Consider the following 23,376-nt stretch of genomic DNA (forward strand, 5'->3'; position numbering starts at 1 on the left):
AGGCTAAAACGACTCTCTTTAGCGCACTCTAACTACTTTTGTGGTAACTGAAACGTTGTTTGGGAACGCTTGTAAAAGGTATACATATATAGAAAACGCACATACAAAACGCATACAAACATGTAAGGGGTTTTATGGGATCCATGCCTTAATTAGGGGTAGGCTACCACACCCCCTCATAATTCGCATGCACTGATTGAGGGACATCTTTCTTCAGGACTGCGCTCCCACGCAGATGAGTGCAAAGTCTCTTTGGTTTGGCCCACAGTCTCCGTGTCTGGTTGGCAGAGAGACATCGCGTCTCTGCCTGGAAGGGGTTAGAGGGTTTGCTCGTTTCCAGTCCTGCCCATTCTCTCTCAAGGAGGAGGGACGGGAGCAACCAGTGCTGCGAGAGTTTTGACACCCACAGTCTTCAGATCGGATGCTGACACCTTCACACCAGTGAAAACCTGCTAAATATACCAACCAGTGCCCGTCTACGCGCGACATAGAGGACGGAAATCAGTCATTTAAGGGAGTGACCCGACCGCGCACCCGCTGAAGCGCCCACCGCCCGTTCCCAACGAGCCGAGGACGCGCTGTCAAACCTCTCTAGACTTTGGAATATGAAATCCAAGCAGCGACAGCACTGACTGTGCGAGAATCTCCCGCTTTTCAATGCTGTGACTTTCTTCTTCACCTCAGAAGAGGAGACGGCTCCCTGGGTCCGAGTGACAGGATCTTTCTCCAGCTTCCAAACTACCGCGTGGATTCAGAAATAATTATTAGGCTACACAAAATCCTGAGGATATAACTCAACAGATTTCTTTGAGGATGTACTGGCGTTTGCTCTGCGTGTTTCTAACGGGATTGTCCGTGGCTCGCGCTCTAACGGGTGAGTTGGATATTGGTGTGTGGTGTGTCGGTTCGGCACGGGTTCTCTGCGCACCGGAGAGCTCTGTTATTTCTGTCGTTTGTTATTTATGCTCACCTGTAGGGCTGTTGTTTCGGGAGGCATACAAGTAGAAACCGTATTTGATGAAGGGACAAATCATTCGATACGCACTAGTCGACAAAAAGAAATAAGTTCAAACCAGTGTTTCTGTAAAAAGTGAAAATGTAGCCTGCAGTTTGTTACCGGATCTATTTGATCTGCCCCTAAAATTCCATTGGTTTTTAATTAATTGACATGTTAAGTAAATTATAATATTATATTTATGAATAAAACCAGTTCTTTTATATAGTTCTTAAATGCATTTCCTTTTTTCGTTTATCTGGGTTTTGTTTTTACTTTAATTTACTTAATTTGCGTTTAATTATTTAGTTATTTGGTAATATGTGTAAAACAAGTAGATTAGTCAATTCATGGCAGCGCTTAGACTAATAACGATGTGTATGTAGTCTTTATATATGTGTGTGGAGGGGCATGTTTTTGTGACATATGAGGACACAAATGTGTATAATGACATGGGTATGACATAGCTATTACAAGGAGAGGGTGAAATATGAGGACATTACCCATGTCCCCACTTTTCAAAATGCTTATAAATCATTCAGGAGGAGTTTTTTTAGAAAGTAAAAATGCAAAATGTTTCATTTGATGGGCAGGGGCAGTGTAAGGGGATAGAAAATACAGTTTGTACAGTATAAAACCATTACGCCTATGGAATGTCCCTATATGCGTGTGTGTGTGTGTGTGTGTGTGTGTGTGTGTGTGTGTGTGTGTGTGTGTGTGTGTGTGTGTGTGTGTGTGTGTGTGTGTGTGTGTGTGTGTGTGTGTGTGTTCGCGGGAGAGAGCTGGGTGTGTTATCAGACTCAAACACCCATACACATTGGCATATCTGCCCACCACGTCTGCACACCCATAGAGTCAGCGACCCTTAGTCCAGTTCCTGTTGTGTTCAGCTCAGATACATTGATCGATTTCACGGCGCATAATGGATCCTCTGATCTGTTCAATCGTCTGTCGTACAGCGTGTAAGATCAGAGCGCGATGTGTGTGACACTACGGGTGTCGTGTTACCTTTGTGTAGTAGTTCGTCACGAGTTATCCGTAGGCTAGTGTATGAGATGCATGTGATGTACAGTACGTATGACTGATATTTTAGTTATGACACTCTGAGTTTAGATGTTAAAATGATAAATGTATAACTCTGGTTTTTAGAAAGTCCATGCGGTGGGAAAATCACCATCTCCAAGGCCGGGTATGTGACCTCTCCCGGTTACCCGACCGGGTACTCGGTGAACCAGCAATGCACCTGGCTGATCCAGGCACCTGATCCACAGCAGAAGATCCTCATCAACTTCAATCCGCATTTTGACTTGGAAAGTCGGGAATGCAAGTAAGTCTAACCAACCTCCCTGTCCTGGAGGAAAACCGGGCATCATAAAATAATGATCAGTTTGTTTGCGAGTTATTCTCTTGACGTGTGTGTATAGCTTCTGACTTGAAATCTGGATTCTCCAAATAATTTATTTAACAGGAAACCAGAACTTGAGTTCCTGCTTAGTCATTTCTCCAGTTCATCATTATACAAGCGGTCTTCTTTTTACTTATATCTTCTGGGATCACGAAACATCTACCTGGTTTCAAATCAGTTTGTAGCTCAGATCTTTAGGTGTGCCACCTGTTGGTTGTAAATAAAATATATTTCTGATTTATGAAGCTAAATTTAGGAGGTAAACTAGATCTGTTTAAGAACAAACGTCCCGGGCTGTGATAATGGATCTGCATTTATCACTCAGAGGAATGTTTTTCCTGAGAAAAAAAGGGGGGATGGTTTTCCCAAGAGGAAATGTCCCAGAATGAGAAGAATGCAAAGTCAAAATGTGAAAGGCACATATGATCTGAGAACGCTCTGTTTGGGGTTTCATTTTCATCAGCTTCATGAGGCTTCCAGCATCACATGAGTAATTAAGCTGATTGTTTTCTTAATGAGGAGGCTGACAGACAATGACATTAAATGATGGTGAGGTTGGAGGCAGAGCTTGTTATTGCCTTGTGGCGCATTTCAGTGGTTTAGTTAACAGCTTCAGCACTCAAACACTCACAAGGCTTTGTGTGGACTAAATCTCATAAATGAGATTGATTTGATGACTCTCTCTGTAATTTTAAACAGCTCGTAAATGGGGCGTAAATCAGCAGCTGTCAGTCACACAGACTTGGCTTTACTATTGGGTTGGATTTCAGCGCCAGGGGACCAATGAAAAGGCCCATAGGCTGAATGTCCTGCTGCGGGACCCTGAGGGGGCATGAAAGAGCAACAGACAGACCATGACCATCCCTTTTTCCTTCAGTTCATCTTCTTTAGTGTGTGTGTGTGTGTGTGTGTGTGTGTGTGTGTGTGTGTGTGTGTGTGTGTGTGTGTGTGTGTGTGTCAGTAAACCCTCTGTTATGAGGGCAAAATGTCAATGGCAATATCCAAAATCCTTGTCTTTGTGGAGACATTTTTTGGTCCCTGTGAGGAAAACGGCTTGTACATCATGTCTTGTTTGGGTTTTTTTTAAGAGTGGAAATGCTAATTTAATCTGTGATAGATACGTTTAGGTGTAGGGTTAGTGTAAGAGATATAATGTACAGTACAAAAATTATTACATCTATATAAAAAAATATATAAATATATGAAACCACAATGTATGTGTTTTTTTTTGGGGGGGGGGGGTTCTAAAGAATGGCAGGCTATTATACTACACATACTATTTTTAAGTGTACAGTACTTAAATATATGCAAATTGAATGCAGATTTTATTTCTATATATAGAATAACAGATTGCCCTACTACTTAAAAAAAAGTACAGTACACAATCACTGCACATTGCACATAAAAACTGTATCCCATAACCATGGGCGTAGATTATGCGGGGCACTTTTATAAAATGTATTTCTGTCCCCCGCACTTTTACTGGGTCTCACCGATCCTAGTCGACCCGCTCCGAGCGGGATTCGAACCGGCGTTACCTGCGCGGTGGTGGGCAAGTTAACAGTGACTCTAAAGACAGCTTTCTCTATCTCGGTTGATTAGCGTGCCTCTTAAAGTCACGGGCAACTGTATTTACATGGAAACTGAAAGCTGAATTTATCATCATTATTCCAGACTTCAATGTCACATGATCCTTCACTAATCATTCTCATATGAGGATTTCATAATCAAGAAACATTTATGATTATTATCAAAAAAAAATGTTGAAAACAGTTGTGCTGCTTAAAAATTTTGTGGAAACCATGATAGGCCTACATTTTATTTTTCAGGATTCTTTTAATGAATAGAAAGTTCAATGGAAAGCAATTATTTGTATTTATTAAATAAATTAGTATCTTTTGTAATATTAAAAATATCACTTTAAAAATGATCAATGTATGATGAATATGATGTATGATTAATAAAAGTTATTTCTGTCTTTTTTTGATTTTACCACAAATGTTAGAATAGTATGGTTGTTTCCACAAAAATGAAGCAGCACCATGAGCAGCAAAACTTTTAAACACTGATAATAATCATAAATGTTTGTTGAGCATCAAATCCTCATGAGAATGATTAGTGACACTGAAGGCTGGAGTAATGTTGATAATTGCACTTTATTATATATTAAAGAGAACAGCTGATTTATATCAGAATAATATTTCACTGTATTATGTCTTTACTGCATTTTTTATTAAATAAATGCAGCATATATATATATATATATATATATATATATATATATATATATATATATATATATATATATATATATATATATATATATATATATTATTATTATATTATATTATATTATAGATATTAGTGGTTATTGTTCAGCAGTGTATTTGATATCTTACCGAATTAAAAGCAAGAGATGCAATAAATTATATCGGTCAAAAAAAAAATTGTATTATGACATTTCTGTCCCCCTCACTTCTGAAAAGATGGCTACGCCCCTGCCCATAACACAATGCACTCAAAATCATTGACCAGACTGCTGAAAGAGATAGTTCACCAAAAAAATGACAACTCCATTGTTATGTAGCCTACTCCACCGTATGTTGTTTCATAACTTTCTTTTGTCTGTGGAACACAAAATAATATATTTTGAATATCTTTTTGTCTATAGAATGAAAATCATGCAGATTCAAAACAAATTTGGACTCAAATGACTTTCATTGTAGTGAATGAAAAACATTTTTTGTTTTAAAATTCTTCATTTGTGTTGCAAGAAAGAAAGTCATTCAGGTTTGCAACGATATGGGAGTGAAATGCATTTTTGGGTGAACTATCTCTTCGAGTATGTAAGCAGTATTCTAGTATTCCATTTTAAGCATAATTTTTATTTTTAACCCATCCCTCGTTTAAGGAACTTTTTTTTTTTTTTTTAAACTAGATGAATCAGGCTGAATCATCATTCATAACATAAAATGTCCTCTGAAGGTCTTCAAATTTGGTGTTGGGTTTTAGCGACTCATTTTTTAGCATGTCAGAAATAAACCACATTTTCAATCACACCTGATGAGTTTGTTTTGGATTATAAATGTGCAAGATTCCAGCAGCAGATGTTTATCAAGCTTGTAACGGAGATCTCTGAAAGCTTCCATGCTTTACAAGAAACACAAAGACCTGCCAGGAAGAGAGACATAGATATAGACATACATCTTTACGATTTGGACAGATGGATAATTAATCAAAGACTGTTCAAAACAACCATGCTGCTCACCCTGGGCATCGGTTACTGGTATTACTTTATTTTCTCTCAGATTTCCAAGGAGTTCCAGAACTTTCCTGTCCATTCAGAAACATTCAGTGGGCTTAAATGTTCTGTCTCAAAATACTAAAGCCAGATGCCAACATTAAGAGTGTGACTGTCAATGCATGCTGTGGAATGTCTGGTGTGTTTTGGACAGACTACAATGAGTGTGAGTCTCAGAACAGGGAGGTTAATCAGAACTTCACTTTAACTTGGACCAGATGCTGCTGTGTTGTTTTTGGACTGGCTTCAGTTTTTTAGCTGTGGCAAAACTGCAGAGTTTATTGTGAACATTATTAAAAGAAACCTGCGGAAAAACCCAAGAGACCACAGCGAAACACGGTATTCATTCCTTCCTGCGCTGCACTGCAGAGAACAAACACATCGGACAATCTAACGGCCTTTTATTTCAACGTATTATATAACAGAGCAGAGCTGGTTCATGCATCTATGAGAATGTTTGAGATGCTGCATTAACAGTTTCTGACTGGTAAAAACCATTCCTGTCTTCATTGAACTTCTAATTACACAGTTGTTACTCAGAATTGATGATTGTGACGGGGGAAAAATGCTAGTGGCTTCAGCTTTTGAATGTAGTTATTTAGCATTACATATTTATAATTTATATGCCATTTTAGCCAGTGTTACCTAGTGCGCTTTCTTTATTCTTAATGATGACTTAAAGTAGCACTTAATTATTTTGCTGTCATCAACAACAAAGCTGCACATGGACAATTTTAGCGTTATGAGCGTTGCCATGGAAACAAATTATATCTGAGCCCGAGGATGCGAACAGCTCAGAGTAGAATCTCCAAGTTGTCATCTTATAATTATAGTAATTCCCATGGTATGAACGCGGCATTAATCTACAGAACGTTTCTCTTAGGTACTCACTGATAGAGCCCCATATGTTCTCTCTGGACATGAAGCGTGTACGGTAACACTTTACAAAAAGGTTGTATTGGTTAACATTAGTTATTGCATTGGTTAACATGAACTAACCATGAACAACACCTCGGTTCAGCATTTAATGTTTGTTAACTTTAGTTAATACAAATACAGTTGTTCATGTTTTGTTCATGTTAGTTCACCGTGCATTGACTAATGTTAACAAGATTTTGATAATGCTTCAGTATTGCATTGTATGCATTAGTAATGTTTAAATTAACATTAACAAAGATAAATAAATGCTTTATAGGTGCAGTTCATTAATAGCTAATGTAGTTAACTGATGAACCTTATTGTAAAGTGTTAGCAACTGTAAGTCCAACGAAGAATCAAACAGACGGGAGCACATCCACGCTGAGAGATCACATGTGTTGGTATCGGGTTCAAGAGCGTGGTGTCTTGCTGTTATAGTTGTTTTTTTTGTAATGTGAAAGTTTATTTAGCTCAGCTAGTGTGATTTGTTTACAGGAGTTGTAGTATACACTCGTTTTATCTAGTGTCTTAAAGGGTCGGAGTGTTTCTAGAGCATTCTTGTCTTATCTGAGGGGCCGTTGGAGATGGGGGGTCTTACAAATGCCTCTGGCCCCAGACACTAATGTAATTAGTTTGAAATCAGTTACATATGTTCTTGTGACACACACACACACACACACACACACACACACACACACACACATCTATATCATTCATTTACCTCGTAGAGACAGAGATACAGTTTTCCATTTTTGCTTGTCGTTTTATGATGTGTGTTCCAGGAGAGAAAACACAAGTAGTTTCCTGCAGCATTCATGAGGATTGATTCCTCCCAGTCTCTCTACACACACACTTACGGAGTTGAAATAATGTTCATCATTAACGGCTTTGTTGTGTGGGAATGCTTTAATAATTCTGCACATATTAATCATTAATGACACTCTGTTTCTCTCTCCTCCTTCTTAACAGCCCTTCTGAACACACTCTTTTTCACACACGCACACGCACACACACACACACACACACACACACACACACACACACACACACACACACACATTATTGCTAAGGCAAGCATCACTATTACTATTACTCATAAGCAGCGTTAGAGATTTAAACAAACTACTAACTCTTAAGTCTTTGGCATGTAACTTGCATTTCACCATTGGTGCTATGAACGATTCCATCCTGGCAATGTGCTAAGAACACTCTATACTACAGCAACCGCATAGCACTGTGTTATAAACTATAACACACTAATGACCACATAGCAGCCACCATCAACACCCCTAGAAGCATTCGCCATTTTACTGTCATGATTTTAATGACTTAATGTTATGATGAGTTATGTTTTATTCCTTATTATTGCCACCTCTATCACACTTTATAATTTTCCTCTCTCTCCATTCTCACACATTCTCGTTTATGTGAGGACTGAATCAGCTGCAAAGCCTCCAGAACCAAACCATTGTTCCTGACAGTTTCATTGTTGGTTTATTTTACTCTCAATAAGTCACTATATCAGCAGCTTTCACATCCTCCTGTGTGTCTTGCTCAATAGCAGGGTATTTTTCAGTTCTGAAACCATAGACATTGTGTTCCTGAGTTTTTGTCTTTGTAGAAAATGGGTAGATCTGTTGTAATCACTGTTTCTTTCTGTCTTTTCTGATAAAACACCCTGCAGAACTGAACTCTCATTCAGTTGATCAAAAACAGGCATAAACTTACTGACCTCTGTTTTAACACAATAAATAATCAAAAAATTCTGTACCAAATTTAGAAATTTAGTTCTGTCAAATCAATTTATCCAATCTAACATAATTTATACAGTGTATGTATATATATATATATATATATATATATATATATATATATATATATATATATATAATATACAGTCCCTGACAAAAGTCTTGTCGCTTGTGTACAAATAGACCTAAATTGCCGCTGAAATATTTTTCTAATCAAGATTTTTTTACAAGAAATGGCTCATTTTAATCCCACCAGCTTTTGTGATAATGTTTCAGTGAAAAACTAAACTTTCAAAAAGTATTCTAATATTCACAGCTTGGTAAAGCCCATTGAGTCAATTTTTGCAAAGACATAAGTTTTGTCACCTTGTCATATGAGCTTCATCTGTGACTAATAACCCCAGTACACTAGACCTTCACATCAACTGCAACTAGACCTCTGCAAACATGCCTAAGATTCACCCAGAGACTAAAGTTTTGATTATCAAGAGACTGAAGACCAGATCCACTGCTGATGTGGCAGACACCTTCAATGTGTCTCAGCGTCAAGTACAGAGGATAAAAAAAAAGATTTGAAGAGACTGGAGACGTTTTTGACAAGCCCAGGTCAGGCAGACCCCGCAAGACAACTGCTCGAGAGGACCGTTTGTTGGCTCGAAAATCCAAGGCCAGCCCATTTTCCACTTCAGCAGAGCTCCACGAGACCTGGTCACCTGAAGTCCCTGTGTCAACCAGAACAGTTTGTCGGATTCTGTCTCGAAATGGCCTCCATGGTTGAATCAGTGCCCAGAAGCCAGCACTAAACAAAATACAATTGAAAAACCGTGTGGCATTTGCCAAGGCCCACAGCCTGCTAAAAGGATGGACGCTGGAAAAGTGGCAGAAGGTGGATTTTTCAGATGAATCTTCTGTTGAATTACACCACAGTCGCCGCAAATATTGCAGGAGAACTACTGGAGCCAGAATGGATCCGAGATCCACCCAGAAAACAGTGAAGTTTGGTGGCGGAAAAATCATGGTCTGGGGTTACATCCAGTATGGGGGTGTGCGAGATCTGCACCGTGGAAGGCAACATCAATAGTCTAAAATACCAAGAAATCTTAGCTACCTCTTATATTCCTAACCATAAAAGAGGCCAAATTCTGCAGCAGAACGGTACTCCATCGCATACTTCCATCTCCACATCAAAGTTCCTCAAGGCGAAGAAGATCAAGATGCTCCAGGATTGGCCAGCCCAATCACCAGACATGAACATCATTGAGCAAATGTGGGGTAGGATGAAAGAGGACGCATGGAAGACGAAACCAAAGAATATTGATGAACTCTGGGAGGCATGCAAGACTGCTTTCTTAGCTATTCCTGATGACTTCATCAATAAATTGTATGAATCCTTGCCAAACCGCATGAATGCAGTCCTTCAAGCTCATGGAAGTCATACAAGATATTACATTTGGATCTCACAGCACCACAACTTAATTTGCTGACATATTTCTGTATATGCGACAAAACTTTTGTCTTGCCAAAATTTGACCTTTCTGTCTTGATTAAATGATAAATATTTTTTCTATGAAAATTATTTATTTCAGTGCATTAAACATCATTTGGGAGGGTTTTAGCTTTTCATATGAGCTATTTCTAACACCAATGAATTAATTTTAAAGTCAGGTTAATATCAGTATCTCTAGAAAATAGATAAGCGACAAGACTTTTGTCAGGGACTGTATATATTCTGTATATCCACACATATATATTATATATTAACAAACTTTTATGTTAGATGTGATTTAATTATGGAAGCTTGTTTCCGCCACAGAATAAAAAAAAATTAAAAGATAATTGACACCTTTTAGTGAGTTTGTATCTCACAATTCTGACTTTATACAACGCAATTGCTAGATATAAAATCAGAATTGTGAGATATAAACATTTCTAAGAAAAAAATATTTTCCCCCCTCAAAGTTGGACTTTATAACTTAAGTTATAAATATGATAACTATTCAGTTATAACTTCAAATTATAACGTCAGAATTGTGCGACATGAACGCAAAATACGACACAAATCAGACTTTTTTTCTCATTTGACTTCAGAAGTTAACTGTGATACAAGTCAATCGTGAGATAAAAAGTTGCACTTATCTTTTAAAATGTTTTATTCTGTAGTTTATTAATTAATTAATCGATATGACAGCAGATATTAATTTTGTTGTACATTTTCAGTGTTAAAAAGCATTAATTAGATTCAAACGAACTAACTGAAACGAACTTTCTTCAGATATTTTTTCAGAAGCTTAGAAAGATATACATTTCTTTAAGATATTGAGACATCTTTTTCTGCCAGAGTTCCTGTTGTAAAGTAAGTTTATGATTCATTAAATTATCCAGATCATCAGTCTTAACTTGAGTCAGGGATGGTAGCGATCTGTCTGAATGGAAGGAAGCACGCTTCGGCTCCCACAGAGGGTCGAGCCGTGGTGAGAGGTCAGAGATCATACTGACCGTCAGTGTCTTGGGTTACAGGAGAGCAAGAGAGCATGAATGTACTCCGAGGGGGTTTTGTGTGTAAAACCAGTGTCAGGTCAGCAGGAAATGCCTCATGTTTCGGGTGGTTTTGTTGGATCTGATGCTGTTGGAGTCATCAAAATGATTCTAAATGAGTCATGTAAAAGCTAATGTGGGATGAAACCGGAGGGGGAGGGAGTTCTCAGAGTTCTCAGTTTCCAGTTACACTGTCTATAAGTGTATATATAATAAAAGGCCTTTCAAAAGCTATTCATAATACATTATAATATGCATTAATTGTCACATCAAGAATATTATAATATATAAATAAGAAATATGGTGTTTTAATGCATTATGGCCTTAAAATGGATAAACATAAATAACTTTGTGTTATAATGTATTTTTATATTTATGTACATTATATCAGTGTATAACAAAAACATTAAACAAATAAGATTCATTATAATACATTATGAATGTAGTCAAAGCATTATGAATATCCACGTTATTATTTTATAATATTATATCATATGTCGTATCATATAATATTATATTGCCCATAACTGACTTTGTACATTCACTTTTTGTTTTGTTTTTACTGAAGCCACTAGCATTTTTTCGTCACAATCATCAATTCTGAGTAACACCTAACCACTGTATTTTCAATAATGTGCGTGTGTGTGCTTGTGTGTGTGTGCAGGTACGATTTTGTACAGGTGTTTGATGGTGTGGATGAGAACGCTTCCTCTCCTGGGAGATTCTGCGGCAAAATTGCTCCATCTCCGATTATCTCTAGTGGAAACTCGTTACTCATCAAATTCACCTCCGACTATGAGAGCTCAGGAGCCGGATTCAGCATCCGCTATGAGATACACCGCACAGGTACAAGAAAAAAAAAAACACACACACACACACACACACAGTCAAAGATCTTATAATGCAAATGCTTACACACAAAGACAAATAGGGTCTTTTAATCAAAATATTGATTCTCTTGTAATATTTTTAAAATGCCATTCGAGCATGTAGAGTGCATGCAAATGACTATATTCTCTGACACATCTTGTTCAGTCCCTGTGGTGGTTCAGCAATACTTTACATTTTGTGCAGGTACTGAATGTTCCAGAAACTTCACTGAACCACACGGAGTGTTCCAAACCCCTGGATTCCCTGATGGTTATCCGAACAACCTGGAGTGCACTTTCATCATCTTTGCACCCAAGATGGCAGAGATCATTTTGGACTTCCAGAGATTTGAAATGGAATCAGACCCATCTGCACCTGTGGGGGCCGTCTGCAGATTTGACTATCTGGAGATATGGGATGGATATCCTACAGGTAGAGACGGGGAACATATAAGAGTAAACTTAAGGGTAAAAACAGTGCTGACTTCATGCTGAAAGCAGCAGGAAGTTTTTAAAGTCTTTAGGGCCGAATATACTCACAAAGTTATTTTCCTTTCTTCGCTTAAGGGTAAAAAGAAATTCAAAATACCTTTGTAGCCATATACTGTTAGCGAACATCCTGACGCAGCACACACTGCTGAGAGGGAAGTTTAGATGAATATGTAAATATGTGCTGCACTTTTCTCACAACAACAAAATAAACACAACAAATATTACAGTAATGAGAAAACAGCAGCATTTAAGAAAGCATTTGATCGTAGTGATGTGGATGTTTGCACGAGCTCTGCAATCAGTGCTCTTGTCACGTCATTTTTTATAGCACTTTAATAATAGCACTTTAATTGTGTAGCACTTTAGTAATAGACTGATTTAAAGCATGTGGCTTTACAGTGTTGAACATGAAAACTTTGGGCCCTGTCACACACCCAGCGGAATGCGACGACAGGCCCCACGCAAGTGTTTTTTGCTTGTTTCAGCTCAATCCAGTTATCATTTTCATGTCCAGCGCCACGTTGTTTAAATAGCAAATGCACTCGCGCCCATCTGTCCACCAATGGGCATGCTGATCTGAAAGCGAGGTGTGTTCAGGCGCATTGTTGGCGTGTAACCATTTTGAGGCAAAGGAAAACGACTGTGACATTGATCAACAAAAACCTGGTCTAAAGTCAATAGCGCAGTATTTTTGGGTTTTTTAAAGGGTGTGTTAGGATCATTTGCATATATTCTCTCTGGAGTAGTCTTCAGTCTTTCCACTTGCAAATTCCGCCATGTAAATAGTTCAAAATGATTTTGTTCAAAATAATGTTTGTTCTTCAATTTCACTTTAAGTATATCAGGACCTTTTAGAGGTGGAGGAAAGGCTTAACAGAGAACAGAATAGGCAAAGATAAACACACATAAACATACACACACAAAACTCAATCATTGTAGCTCTTATGGTTATTAGAATTGTACTGAATGATGAAAGGCAGAGTTTTAAATCTCTCTCTCTCTCTCTCTCTCAGTGGGGCCTCATATTGGTCGATACTGTGGTTCCAAACTGCCAAGTCGTGTGATCTCGTACACCGGCATTCTCTCTCTCACCGTCCACACAGACAATGCCATCACCAAGGAGGGGTTTTCAGCAAATTACAGCATCCGAACCAGCTCGGATCCATCTCAGCAGCACCAAGGTTAGTCTGAGAACGTGTGCCTCATTTATAAAACATGCACACAGATTTGATCTTAGAGCGTGCGTACACTAAAATCCACTCCAGCGTTCATATTTATAAAAGCACTTAGCACTACATCAGGGTCTAAGCAGACCTTTCTTTGTGGCAGAGAGTCAGAGAACTGCAGGTATTTGGAAATCTAATCCATTTTTGTTGCTCGTGATTCTCAAGTAAAGGATTTAGATGTTGACTGATGCTATATTTATATGTTAATGACATTAATTAGTGGGCGTTTACAAGGTGCAGCCATACAGCTGCGCACAATTTCAAGATCATATGCTGTTTATACATTTCACATCGGGAAGAGAGGCGTGCGCATGTTTTTTGTGCGTGCATTAGTTCTCTGAATCACACTTAGGCACATTTGGAAATAATCGTAAGATCAAATGTAGGGCGGTTTCTACGCACCATTTTATAATCTATGACCCTTTAGTCTACAAAAATGTTGTTCATTTTATAAATAATTTTTCTATTTATGATGTTTGTCAAGATCTCTTGGACTGTTTTTCCCCCACCTCTCTCTGATTAAACACTGCTTTTAAAACGGTGCTTATAAGGCTTCTCTATATATAAGTGACCTCTATACGATTATTTGCAAGTGACAAAACAAAGTATTGTGAATTTTCTGTCGCCTCAGTATTACATAGAAGATATGTAAAATGGGGGTGGATGTTGATCTTAAAGTGCGGTCACGTTTACCAGTGAGAGTGAAATCCGGGCATTTCGAAAGGAATCCACATGATTGGGAATGTCATGTGAGGGTGAAATATATTATGAAATATTTTTGAATTTTACATCGCTACACTACTGACACTTTTTGCCTGTGACATTTCACTAATGGGACTGCACCTTAGTGAAAGTTGTTTTTGCAGATTAGTTTCAGGGCTTTGAGTCACTGAGGAAAGAGGTTTCATAGAGTAGGCTTATGTTGTCTTTCTTTAGTAAAACTAATTTGCATTGCTTTATGGGAAAAGTAAGACACTGAACCACTTTAAAGGTATTGTTTACCCAAAAACGAAAATTATGTTATTAATTACTCACTCTCCTGTCGTTCCAAACCAGTCTCATTGGTTCTCGCACGTCAAGTGAACATGCTTGAGCTTTTGTTTACCACAACAGATTTGTGAGTTGATGAATATTCATATGTGAATAAAAAGTTCAGTCTGTTCATCATATAAAGTGATCAAGTCTCTTCAGAAAATTTGGACTAAACTGCTCAATACGTATGGATTAGTTTCTTTATGAACTTCTTGAAGCGTCAAAGTGGTAGTTACATATTTTGTCAATGGAGGGACAGAAAGCTCTCAGTTTTTATCAAAATGATCTTCATTTGTGTTCTGAAAATGAACGAAAGTCTTACGGATTTTGAAGACATGAGGGTAATTAATGACAGAATTTAAATTTCGGGGTGAACAATCCCTTTAAATAAAATGGCCAACAGCAGACGCTCATCACAGTTTTCCTTCACTCAAAACATTTATATATTAGAGAAATAAAATGCTGCTCAATTGATTTTAATTAACACATTTTGTGATTTACAGTGCAAATAATAATAAATTAAAAAAAACAGAAGGACCACCATAACAGAAAATGTTAATTGCCAATTCGTCAGTCACATTTGAATGTGATTTTTTTTATTTATTATTATGTACCCAGTGCCCTCATAATCTTTAGTCAAAAGAACTTCCTTTCCCTCTTGCAGTGACATCTATTCGATGTGTTTACTGACTTGAGGGAGGGCAGTCTGTCACTCACATGACATCACAGCAGCCATCAGACCATCCAATCAATTCCCAATGGACAAAATCAAATCCAACCCTACATTTTTTTGTAGAGAAAAATGAAAAGCCATTTCACTCGAATATACATCACAATAGGAAAGAAAAGATCTCGACTCTGATTTTAAAAGGACAGTTACATTTAAAATGTAATTTAATTTCAAATTAAAATAATTGTAATAATTGTTTCAGTTAGAACTGAAATTGTATTTATTACCTTGCCATGATGTGTTAAAGTGCTTGCCCAGATTATGTTGCAGACACATTTTATACATGAAACTTTTTAAATTGTTTTTTATATAGTGTTTTATATTTTTCTCTGGTCAATGTAAAGCTGAGAATGAAATTAGAACTGCTGATATTGCTCTGGCTGTCAGCTCACTAAGTCTGGGGCTTTTATTAAACCCATCTATCATGTTTTCTGAGAATCACACACTAACTGAGACTGTTAGCAATAATGTGGCAATAATGTGCTTGATGGCACTGAAGAAACACCCATGATCCATGGAGACCTGAACCCAGCTCAGATTCACTTCACAAAACTGTGTATGTATGTGCTTTCAGTTCAGTTTAATAAAGTGCAAAGAGGTTGTCAGTTTATAATTCATCATCATCTCACGGCCACAAAGGGCAGAAGGGTCACATGGGTCACTACATCTGAGGCCAAACATGAAAGGCTAATATTAACTTCCTATTGTGAGAAGAGAGCAAAGCTGACACACACTCTCTCTCTCTCTCACTCTCTCACACACACACACACACACACACACACACACACACACACATAGAGATAGATATAGACAGATGATGATATTTACTAACAAAATCATATTTATTAAACCTAAACTTTCTGACAGTATCAGATTTAAAACAAAGCAGATTTATGAGCCTGTCATATAGTGAAGTCCACTTCAAATATCCTCAAAAATCAGTTCAAATTTTATGATAGTGCCATGTGTGCTGTTTATGACACTGCTGCTCACAATACATCTTTCTTGTGTATGTGTGTGTAGGTGAGTGCATGTCTCCTTTAGGGATGGAAAGCGGTGAAATCACAGAAGACATGATAACTGCATCATCACAGTATAATCCCAACTGGTCTCCACTGCGCTCCAGACTGCATTACCCCGAAAACGGCTGGACCCCATCAGAGGATTCTGCTCGGGAGTGGATACAGGTACAAACACACACATTCTCTAATTTTATAGGGAAAGACTGTTTAATTTTACCAGATGAATCCTGTGGAAAGTCACACATGTAACGGACGTAAGCCAGTAAGAGCTGTGAGTGTAAACGAGAGGCGTGTTAGCAGCTGACGCTAGCGGTCTTAAGTGTCGTTGTTAGCGCACCCGCATCCCACGCCGGAGACCCCAGTTCCTATCCCGCTTGGAGCGGGTCGAGTAGGACTGGTTGCATTTGGTGCCGTGACCCACATGGGAGTGAGGTTTAAGACGGTGAGGATAACAGACGTAGGCCAGTAAGAGCTGTGTGTGTAAACCTCACTCCCCTGAACTCAAGAGGCGCATTAGCGACTAATGCTAACGACTGTAGTCTTTAGTGTCCTTGTTAGTGTGTGCGCCGCCCACACCAGAGAACCGGTTTGAATCCCGCTTGAAGCGGGTCACGTAGGACCGGTTACATTTGGTGCATTGACCTGGATGGGAGTGAGGTTTAGGGAGGTGAATGCAACAGGCGTAAGCCAGTAAGAGCTGTGCGGAGCGGGTCAAGTGGGACCGATTACACACACTCGGATGTGGATATAGACAAAATAGGCCTATTTTAAAATAATTGAAAAGTTATATAAGAGGATGAAAGTGCTTGCTGGTCTTGAGCGTGTACTTGTGTTTTACTTAAGTTCTGAAGGGAAAGCCCCCCCCCCCCCCCCAACACACACACACACAAACCCTGCAGTTTATTTTTGGTTTTGTAGATGGTAGGAGGGAGAGATGGGATAGAGACATGTCCCAGGCCAGACTCAAACCTCCATCTCAATTCCATCCACAAATTGGACATTAATGTTGTGCTGCTTCATATTTTTAGAAACATTTTTTTGAAGAATGAAAAAAAAAAACAGCATTTAATTGAAAACGAAATGTTTGATAACATTATGAATGTCTTTACTTTCTCTTTACTGCGTCTTTTGGTCAATCGAATGTGAATTTGCTGAATAAAAGTGGTAATTTCTTTTCAATTGCTCTTATTGACCCCAGGCTTTTGAATGGTAGTGTATATATAAATCTTCCAATCTGTAAACATTTATGTGATAGATGTAAGATCTGCATACCACTTTAGTTAGACACACTCATACACACACACAAAGGGTAGGGGTTTTCCTGCCTCTTTGTTTCTACAATGAGTTTGACTGACGTGTTGTCATTCTCACAGCAGTACACGCAGGAAGGGCTTCCTCTCTGAAAGAGGACATTTACGGAGTGCTTACACTGACAGTAGGCCAGCGTTTTTTGGCGTTACCAGCAAAATAGACTCACATCTGGACAACACATTACATTCAGAAACAGACAGAGAGAGAAAGAGCTCCATATTTGAACAAGCAGTTCAAGCATAGATTTCTTTTTTGGCAGCAGGAGTGAGAAGTGAGCTTGTATTTAAAGATCATTGCTCTCCTTTGAGCTTGAGTCTAAGATTTTTACTATTAAGTATATGGAGTAATATATCGGATTTTTAAGACTTTGAGTATACATAATTGAAATACTATTACAAACCTGATTCCAAAAAAGTTGGGACACTGTACAAATTGTGAATAAAAACAGAATGCAATGATGTGGAAGTTTTCAAATTTCAATATTTTATTCAGAATACAACATAGATGGTATATCAAATTTTGAAAGCGAGACATTTTGAAATGTCATGCCAAATATTGGCTCATTTTGGATTTCATGAGAGCTACATATTCCAAAAAAGTTGGGACAAGGCCATGTTTACCACTGTGTGGCATCCCCTATTAATTTTATAGAAACATCTGCAAGCGTCTGGGGACTGAGGAGACAAGTTGCTCAAGTTTAGGAATAGGAATGTTGTCCCATTATTGTCTTATACAGGCTTAGTTGCTCAAATGTCTTAGGTCTTCTTTGTCGCATCTTCCTCTTTATGATGCGCCAAATGTTTTCTATGAGTGAAAGATCTGGACTGCAGGCTGGCCATTTCAGTATCTGGATCCTTCTTCTACGCAGCCATGATGTTGTAATTGATGCAGTTCTGGTTCAATTGTGGTCTGACATTGTCATGTTGGAAAATGCAAGGTCTATTCTATTCTAATCAGAAATCATTTTAATCTGCTCAATATTTTTTATAATTACTCGCAATGTTTAATATTTGTCAGGAAACCATTATACATTTGTTCAGGGTTCTTTGATGATTTGAATTTTCAAAAGAATAGTATTTATTCTATAATTTAGCAACCTAGACATTATATAAATTTGGCATTTCACAGAAAAAGAAGTTTTAAAAGATGTGAGGGTGAGTAGACAATGGGCAGAATTTTTATGTATAGGTAAACTTTACTGTTAACCTTACCTCTCAGCCTGGTGTAATAAAAATTGTGAATTGGTGTCGGTGTCTTCACCCTGTGGGTGACAAGCACAACGGATGTGTGAATTGAGGCAAAACTGCCGTGGCAAGGGTGTCTGTGTGTCAGAAAATGTCAAAGCCTTTTTCAGAGAAGTCTGCTCCCTTTTTACTTAGATGGCCTCTTGCTTTCTTCTCTCAAACCATCTGTCTTCCCTGTCCAACGTCTTCATATTCCTGCCTTTGAACAAGTGATCCTTGTCCCAGGGCACTTTTGATTTAAATATGTCTTGTCTTTTGGCCTTAGCCTGGAAACTATCCCAAGAAAGCAAAGCGACATGAGGGTCAGCAGAGTGCCGTCTTCCTTTTTCCTTATTCCTTTTCCCTTTCCTGTTTAAATTCTTTACTTCTCTCACACACATATGCACCCACCAATATCCTGTTTTCTACAAAAAGTGTCCATGTGTGTCTTAGATCCTGGCATTTGAGGGGCTCTGCTTCTGTCCTGCCATTGTTCCCTCGTTAAAGGTCGTTAACACTTGTTACAGCTTGTTAGCGATGGCTGGCTCCAGTTGGCAGCTCCAACGCTTCTGATACGGAACAATATTGAAAAGCAATTAGCCTCATAATACCTTCCTGTTCAGAGAGAGAGAGAAAGAGAGGGAGAGAGAAAGGGATGGCAGCATCTGCTCACTGAGACTTGGGTGGAAATCAGTGGGAGAGAGATGTGAACTTTTGTGCCAGGAATGCTTGTATAGAGCCAAACTCTCTCAATAGGCTATTTATGCACACTTCTGTTGCGTCAGTTGAGTTTAATTTATCTCAAGAGTCATGCACGCACACACTCAAGAGACAGACAATAACTGACAGGCTAGATTTAATGTGGGAATTGCTCCACCAAAACATGATTTGTCATCCTGACCCGGAGAATGTGTCGACATTTCTGCATCTGTGACCATGTTTTAGTGTTATGTGTTCATCATTATTTTAAGGTTATTGAAAGTCACTAAACCCGTAGAATAGTACTTCTTTTAATTCTTGAGGAGGGATGGAACTGAAGATTGAAACTCTGAAACTGAAACACTGTTAGTAGACCGCTTGTGTTTGGTTTCATTGGCCAGTTCTGTTTGTTGTAATGTAAGGGTTCAGATTGTGACCGAGGACTGTACTTGAGTGCCATAGACTAACCGGGCAAAAGTTCGGTTTCTTACAATAGAAATGCGAATAGAACGTTTATTTGGTTGTTTGGTGGCACGTTACCTGACCTAAGCTTATTGTACGACAAGATAATACAGTGCATAGCCATCATAGCTATTTAAAAACAATAAAAGAAAATGTCAAAGAAAAGAAAATGAGAACTTTAATTTGAAGTGGCTGCCAGGTCTTGTCAAATTGTATAAATGTGATAATTGTGTCTAATTTGTTCAAGGTGTAGTTGAAGTCATAGTTTTACACAGGGAACCTCATTTTTCTTCCAGCAGTTTTTTTCTGACTGTAATCAAACCATATTCACGTAGCATGTGCTGTACTTGACTTAGGGTGTGTGTGTGTGTGTGTGTGTGTGTGTGTGCGCGTGCGTGCTTGTATGTCTGTGTGTGTCTGTCTGTCTGAATGTGTGTCTGTCTGTGTGTGTGTGTCTGTCTGTGTTTCTGTCTGTGTGTGTGTGTGTGTGTGTGTGTGTGTACTGGTTTGACCTACATTATGAGGGGTAGGTTTAGTGTACTGGAATATAATATACAGTTTGTACAGTATAAACATCTTTATGTTTACGGAAAGTCCTCATAAAACATTAAAATTGTTTGCGTGTGTAATCTGACTCAACATGATAGATCAAAGTTTTTTTTGTTGGAACAACATTCCTATTACTTTGTCATAGCTTTAACCTTAAACAAACCCTTAAAAACACAGAGGGAATCCCAGCCTTAAGCCTAAAATCCTGATTGTTTGGGATTTTAAGAATGTTGTTCAATGAGCAACAAGGACGTTTAGATCCAGGAACATGTCCCACTTTGGTAAATCATTTTAAGCTTTTAGCCTCTCTGTCCAGACACACTCTATTGCACTGCTATATGCAATGAACACATCATAGATCATACTAACGATCTGACAGTGAATCAGTGCAGTATGTCTGTCTGTGATTAACTAGCAGTTACATGACAACTGCTCCAACACAGAATCCAAAACAACACTCATACATATATACTCTTATATATAAACACTCACCAGAGTAACTTACATTCTCTTTCTGTGTCTCACAGGTGGACTTGGGTTTCCTGCGGTATGTGACGGCCATAGGAACACAAGGTGCCATATCAAAGGAAACCAAAAAATCATACTATGTCAAAACATACAGGGTCAGTGTAAGCTCAAATGGAGAAGACTGGATAACCCTAAAAGACAAAACCAAACAGGTGAGTATTTATTTATTAATAGTACTTTAGTTTTTTAAGCTTTTTTTAAATTAAAAATTAATAGTTTATAATGTTACAAAAGTTTTTATGACAAATATATGTAAATATAAATTAATGTCATGGTTTCCACAAAAATACCGATGATAATACGATTTTCTCTAGCACTAAATCAGCATATTAGAGGGATTTCTGAAGGATCATGTGATGATGAAAACGGGAGTATTGATGCTGAACATTCAGCTTAGCATCACAGGAATGCATTTCATTTTAAAATATATAAAAATAAAAAATCAGGTCTTTAAAGTTGCAAAAGATTACTGTATTTTTGTTTTTAAAATGCAGCTTTGGTGACCATAATAGATTTTTATAAAGTTATTCATATATTTTATTTTCCTGTTTTGTATTTGATTTCATTAAAAAGTATCATATATTTTGTGTATTTTTCTTATTTTAAGTGCTTTTATTACTATTACCTGCACATATCTTTGTTTTGTTGATTGATGGTTGGTTGGCAATATTGTGTGTAAAAAGAACTTTGAACATTGGTTAATAAAAACTGAGAAAAAAAGGGGGGACAGTGATACATGTGTCATCTCTTTTTCTCAGGTGTTCCATGGAAATCAAAATCCCACGGATGAGGTACGCGCCAGGCTGCCCAAACCCACCCTCACCCGTTACCTACGGATACGACCTCTGACCTGGGAACAGGGCATTTGCATGCGTTTCGAAGTGTACGGCTGTAAAATATCAGGTAACCCGTCACACACACTGCCCCTAAACCTACCCATCACAGGAAACATTCTGCATTTTTACTTTCTCAAAAAAATTCATCCTGTATGATTTATAAGCATTTTGAAAAGTGGGGACCGCTGACTGGTTCCCACAATGTAGGTGATCTCAGGACAGGTTTTACCATCCTTATGGAGACATTTGGTCCCCTCAATGTAATATAAACAAGGCCACACACACACACACACACTCATAGCAGTAATGAGTTTCAGCTATGACGTCATTTTGAAATCCCAGCAGTGGTTTACAGCACTGAGTCACTCATAATTCCCACAGATTTGCTCACTCCGTGTGTGATCATTAGAGTATAACTCTCTCCTTATTCACAGACACATAATACTGACATCAAGAGGTGCTACCTGCGTGCGTGTGTTTATTTTAATAAATCCTTGCCATTTCTGACAGCTAGAGTCAGACAGGAAGTAGCCTGTATGTCCGTTTCCTGTGGTTCAGACAGATTACTGGTGCTTCTTTTAAGAGTGCAGCTCACGTTCTCTTTCTCTTTCCCCTTCTCTCAGATGCTCCATGCTCCAGTATGTTAGGGATGGTTTCGGGTCAGATTTCGGACTCTCAGATCTCGGTGTGGCCATCGGCAGAGAGGGGCTGGCTCCCTGAACAGGCCCGGCTGCTGACCGGCAGAACTGGCTGGGTGGTCGCTCACCCGCAGGGTCTCGCGAAGAACCAATCACTGGAGATAGATCTGGGAGCCCAGCGGATGGTGACGGGTCTCATTCTCCAGGGAGGGAAATACAGAGACGTGAATATTTTCATCAAACGCTTCAGAGTTACATACAGCACGAATGGAACGGACTGGAGTTACATACAGGAGGAGAACAGCAAAGTGAAGGTATTTTATTAATCGTTTAAATTCCATGAGAATAGGAAAGTCCAAACCAAAACTATAACAATAACCACAGAGAAACAATATCGCTAAAAAAAAAAATCAGCAAATCAGAATCCACCAGAAAGCACAAGTATTTATGCTGCCTTCTTGTGCTATTGGAATTATCATAAATAAGAGTTTCCTAGGAAAAAAATACACAAAATTGCCCTGTGATGTCATGTTTACCACTGGGAAGTTTGTAAATAATTTGGATACCAACATTCCCAGGATAGGCGCAAGATAAACAAATTCCCAAGATAAATTCCCAAGATAACTTTAAACATGGTGGAGGGGAGAACTACTACTGTGACAGGTATTATTTATTTGTTTTAAGCTTATTGTATGTTTTATACACAGCAAAAATTATAGAATCATCAGCAAGTGGATTATCTGGATAGCATCGTAAATGTTTATATGGTTTTCGGTGCATGGGACACTGGGCTGTGCGATATTGAAGAAAAATGTGATATGCAATACCTTGTTAAATAATGTGATATGCGATAAG

The 23,376-nt window shown here is 38.3% G+C and overlaps 1 protein-coding gene across 2 annotated transcripts in view; it reads left to right on the forward strand.

The window, feature by feature from the left end:
• Positions 1–261: 261 nt before the first annotated feature.
• nrp1b (neuropilin 1b) overlaps positions 262–23,376 on the forward strand; it is a 31,293-nt gene continuing 8,178 nt past the window's right edge. The window contains exons 1-9 of one of the 2 annotated variants that reach the window (XM_067452564.1): positions 262–874; positions 2,144–2,321; positions 11,569–11,750; positions 11,979–12,206; positions 13,279–13,446; positions 16,277–16,440; positions 21,047–21,199; positions 21,806–21,950; positions 22,507–22,835. In XM_067452564.1, coding sequence (XP_067308665.1) covers positions 814–874; positions 2,144–2,321; positions 11,569–11,750; positions 11,979–12,206; positions 13,279–13,446; positions 16,277–16,440; positions 21,047–21,199; positions 21,806–21,950; positions 22,507–22,835 — 1,608 coding nt within the window. In that variant the 5' untranslated portion in view covers positions 262–813. Of the gene's footprint in view, positions 875–1,930; positions 2,066–2,143; positions 2,322–11,568; positions 11,751–11,978; positions 12,207–13,278; positions 13,447–16,276; positions 16,441–21,046; positions 21,200–21,805; positions 21,951–22,506; positions 22,836–23,376 lie in introns of those variants that run through there. The other variant, XM_067452565.1, reaches the window with a different exon arrangement.

Source organism: Pseudorasbora parva, chromosome 9 (genome assembly GCF_024679245.1).
Source record: "Pseudorasbora parva isolate DD20220531a chromosome 9, ASM2467924v1, whole genome shotgun sequence".
Lineage (NCBI taxonomy): Eukaryota > Metazoa > Chordata > Actinopteri > Cypriniformes > Gobionidae > Pseudorasbora > Pseudorasbora parva.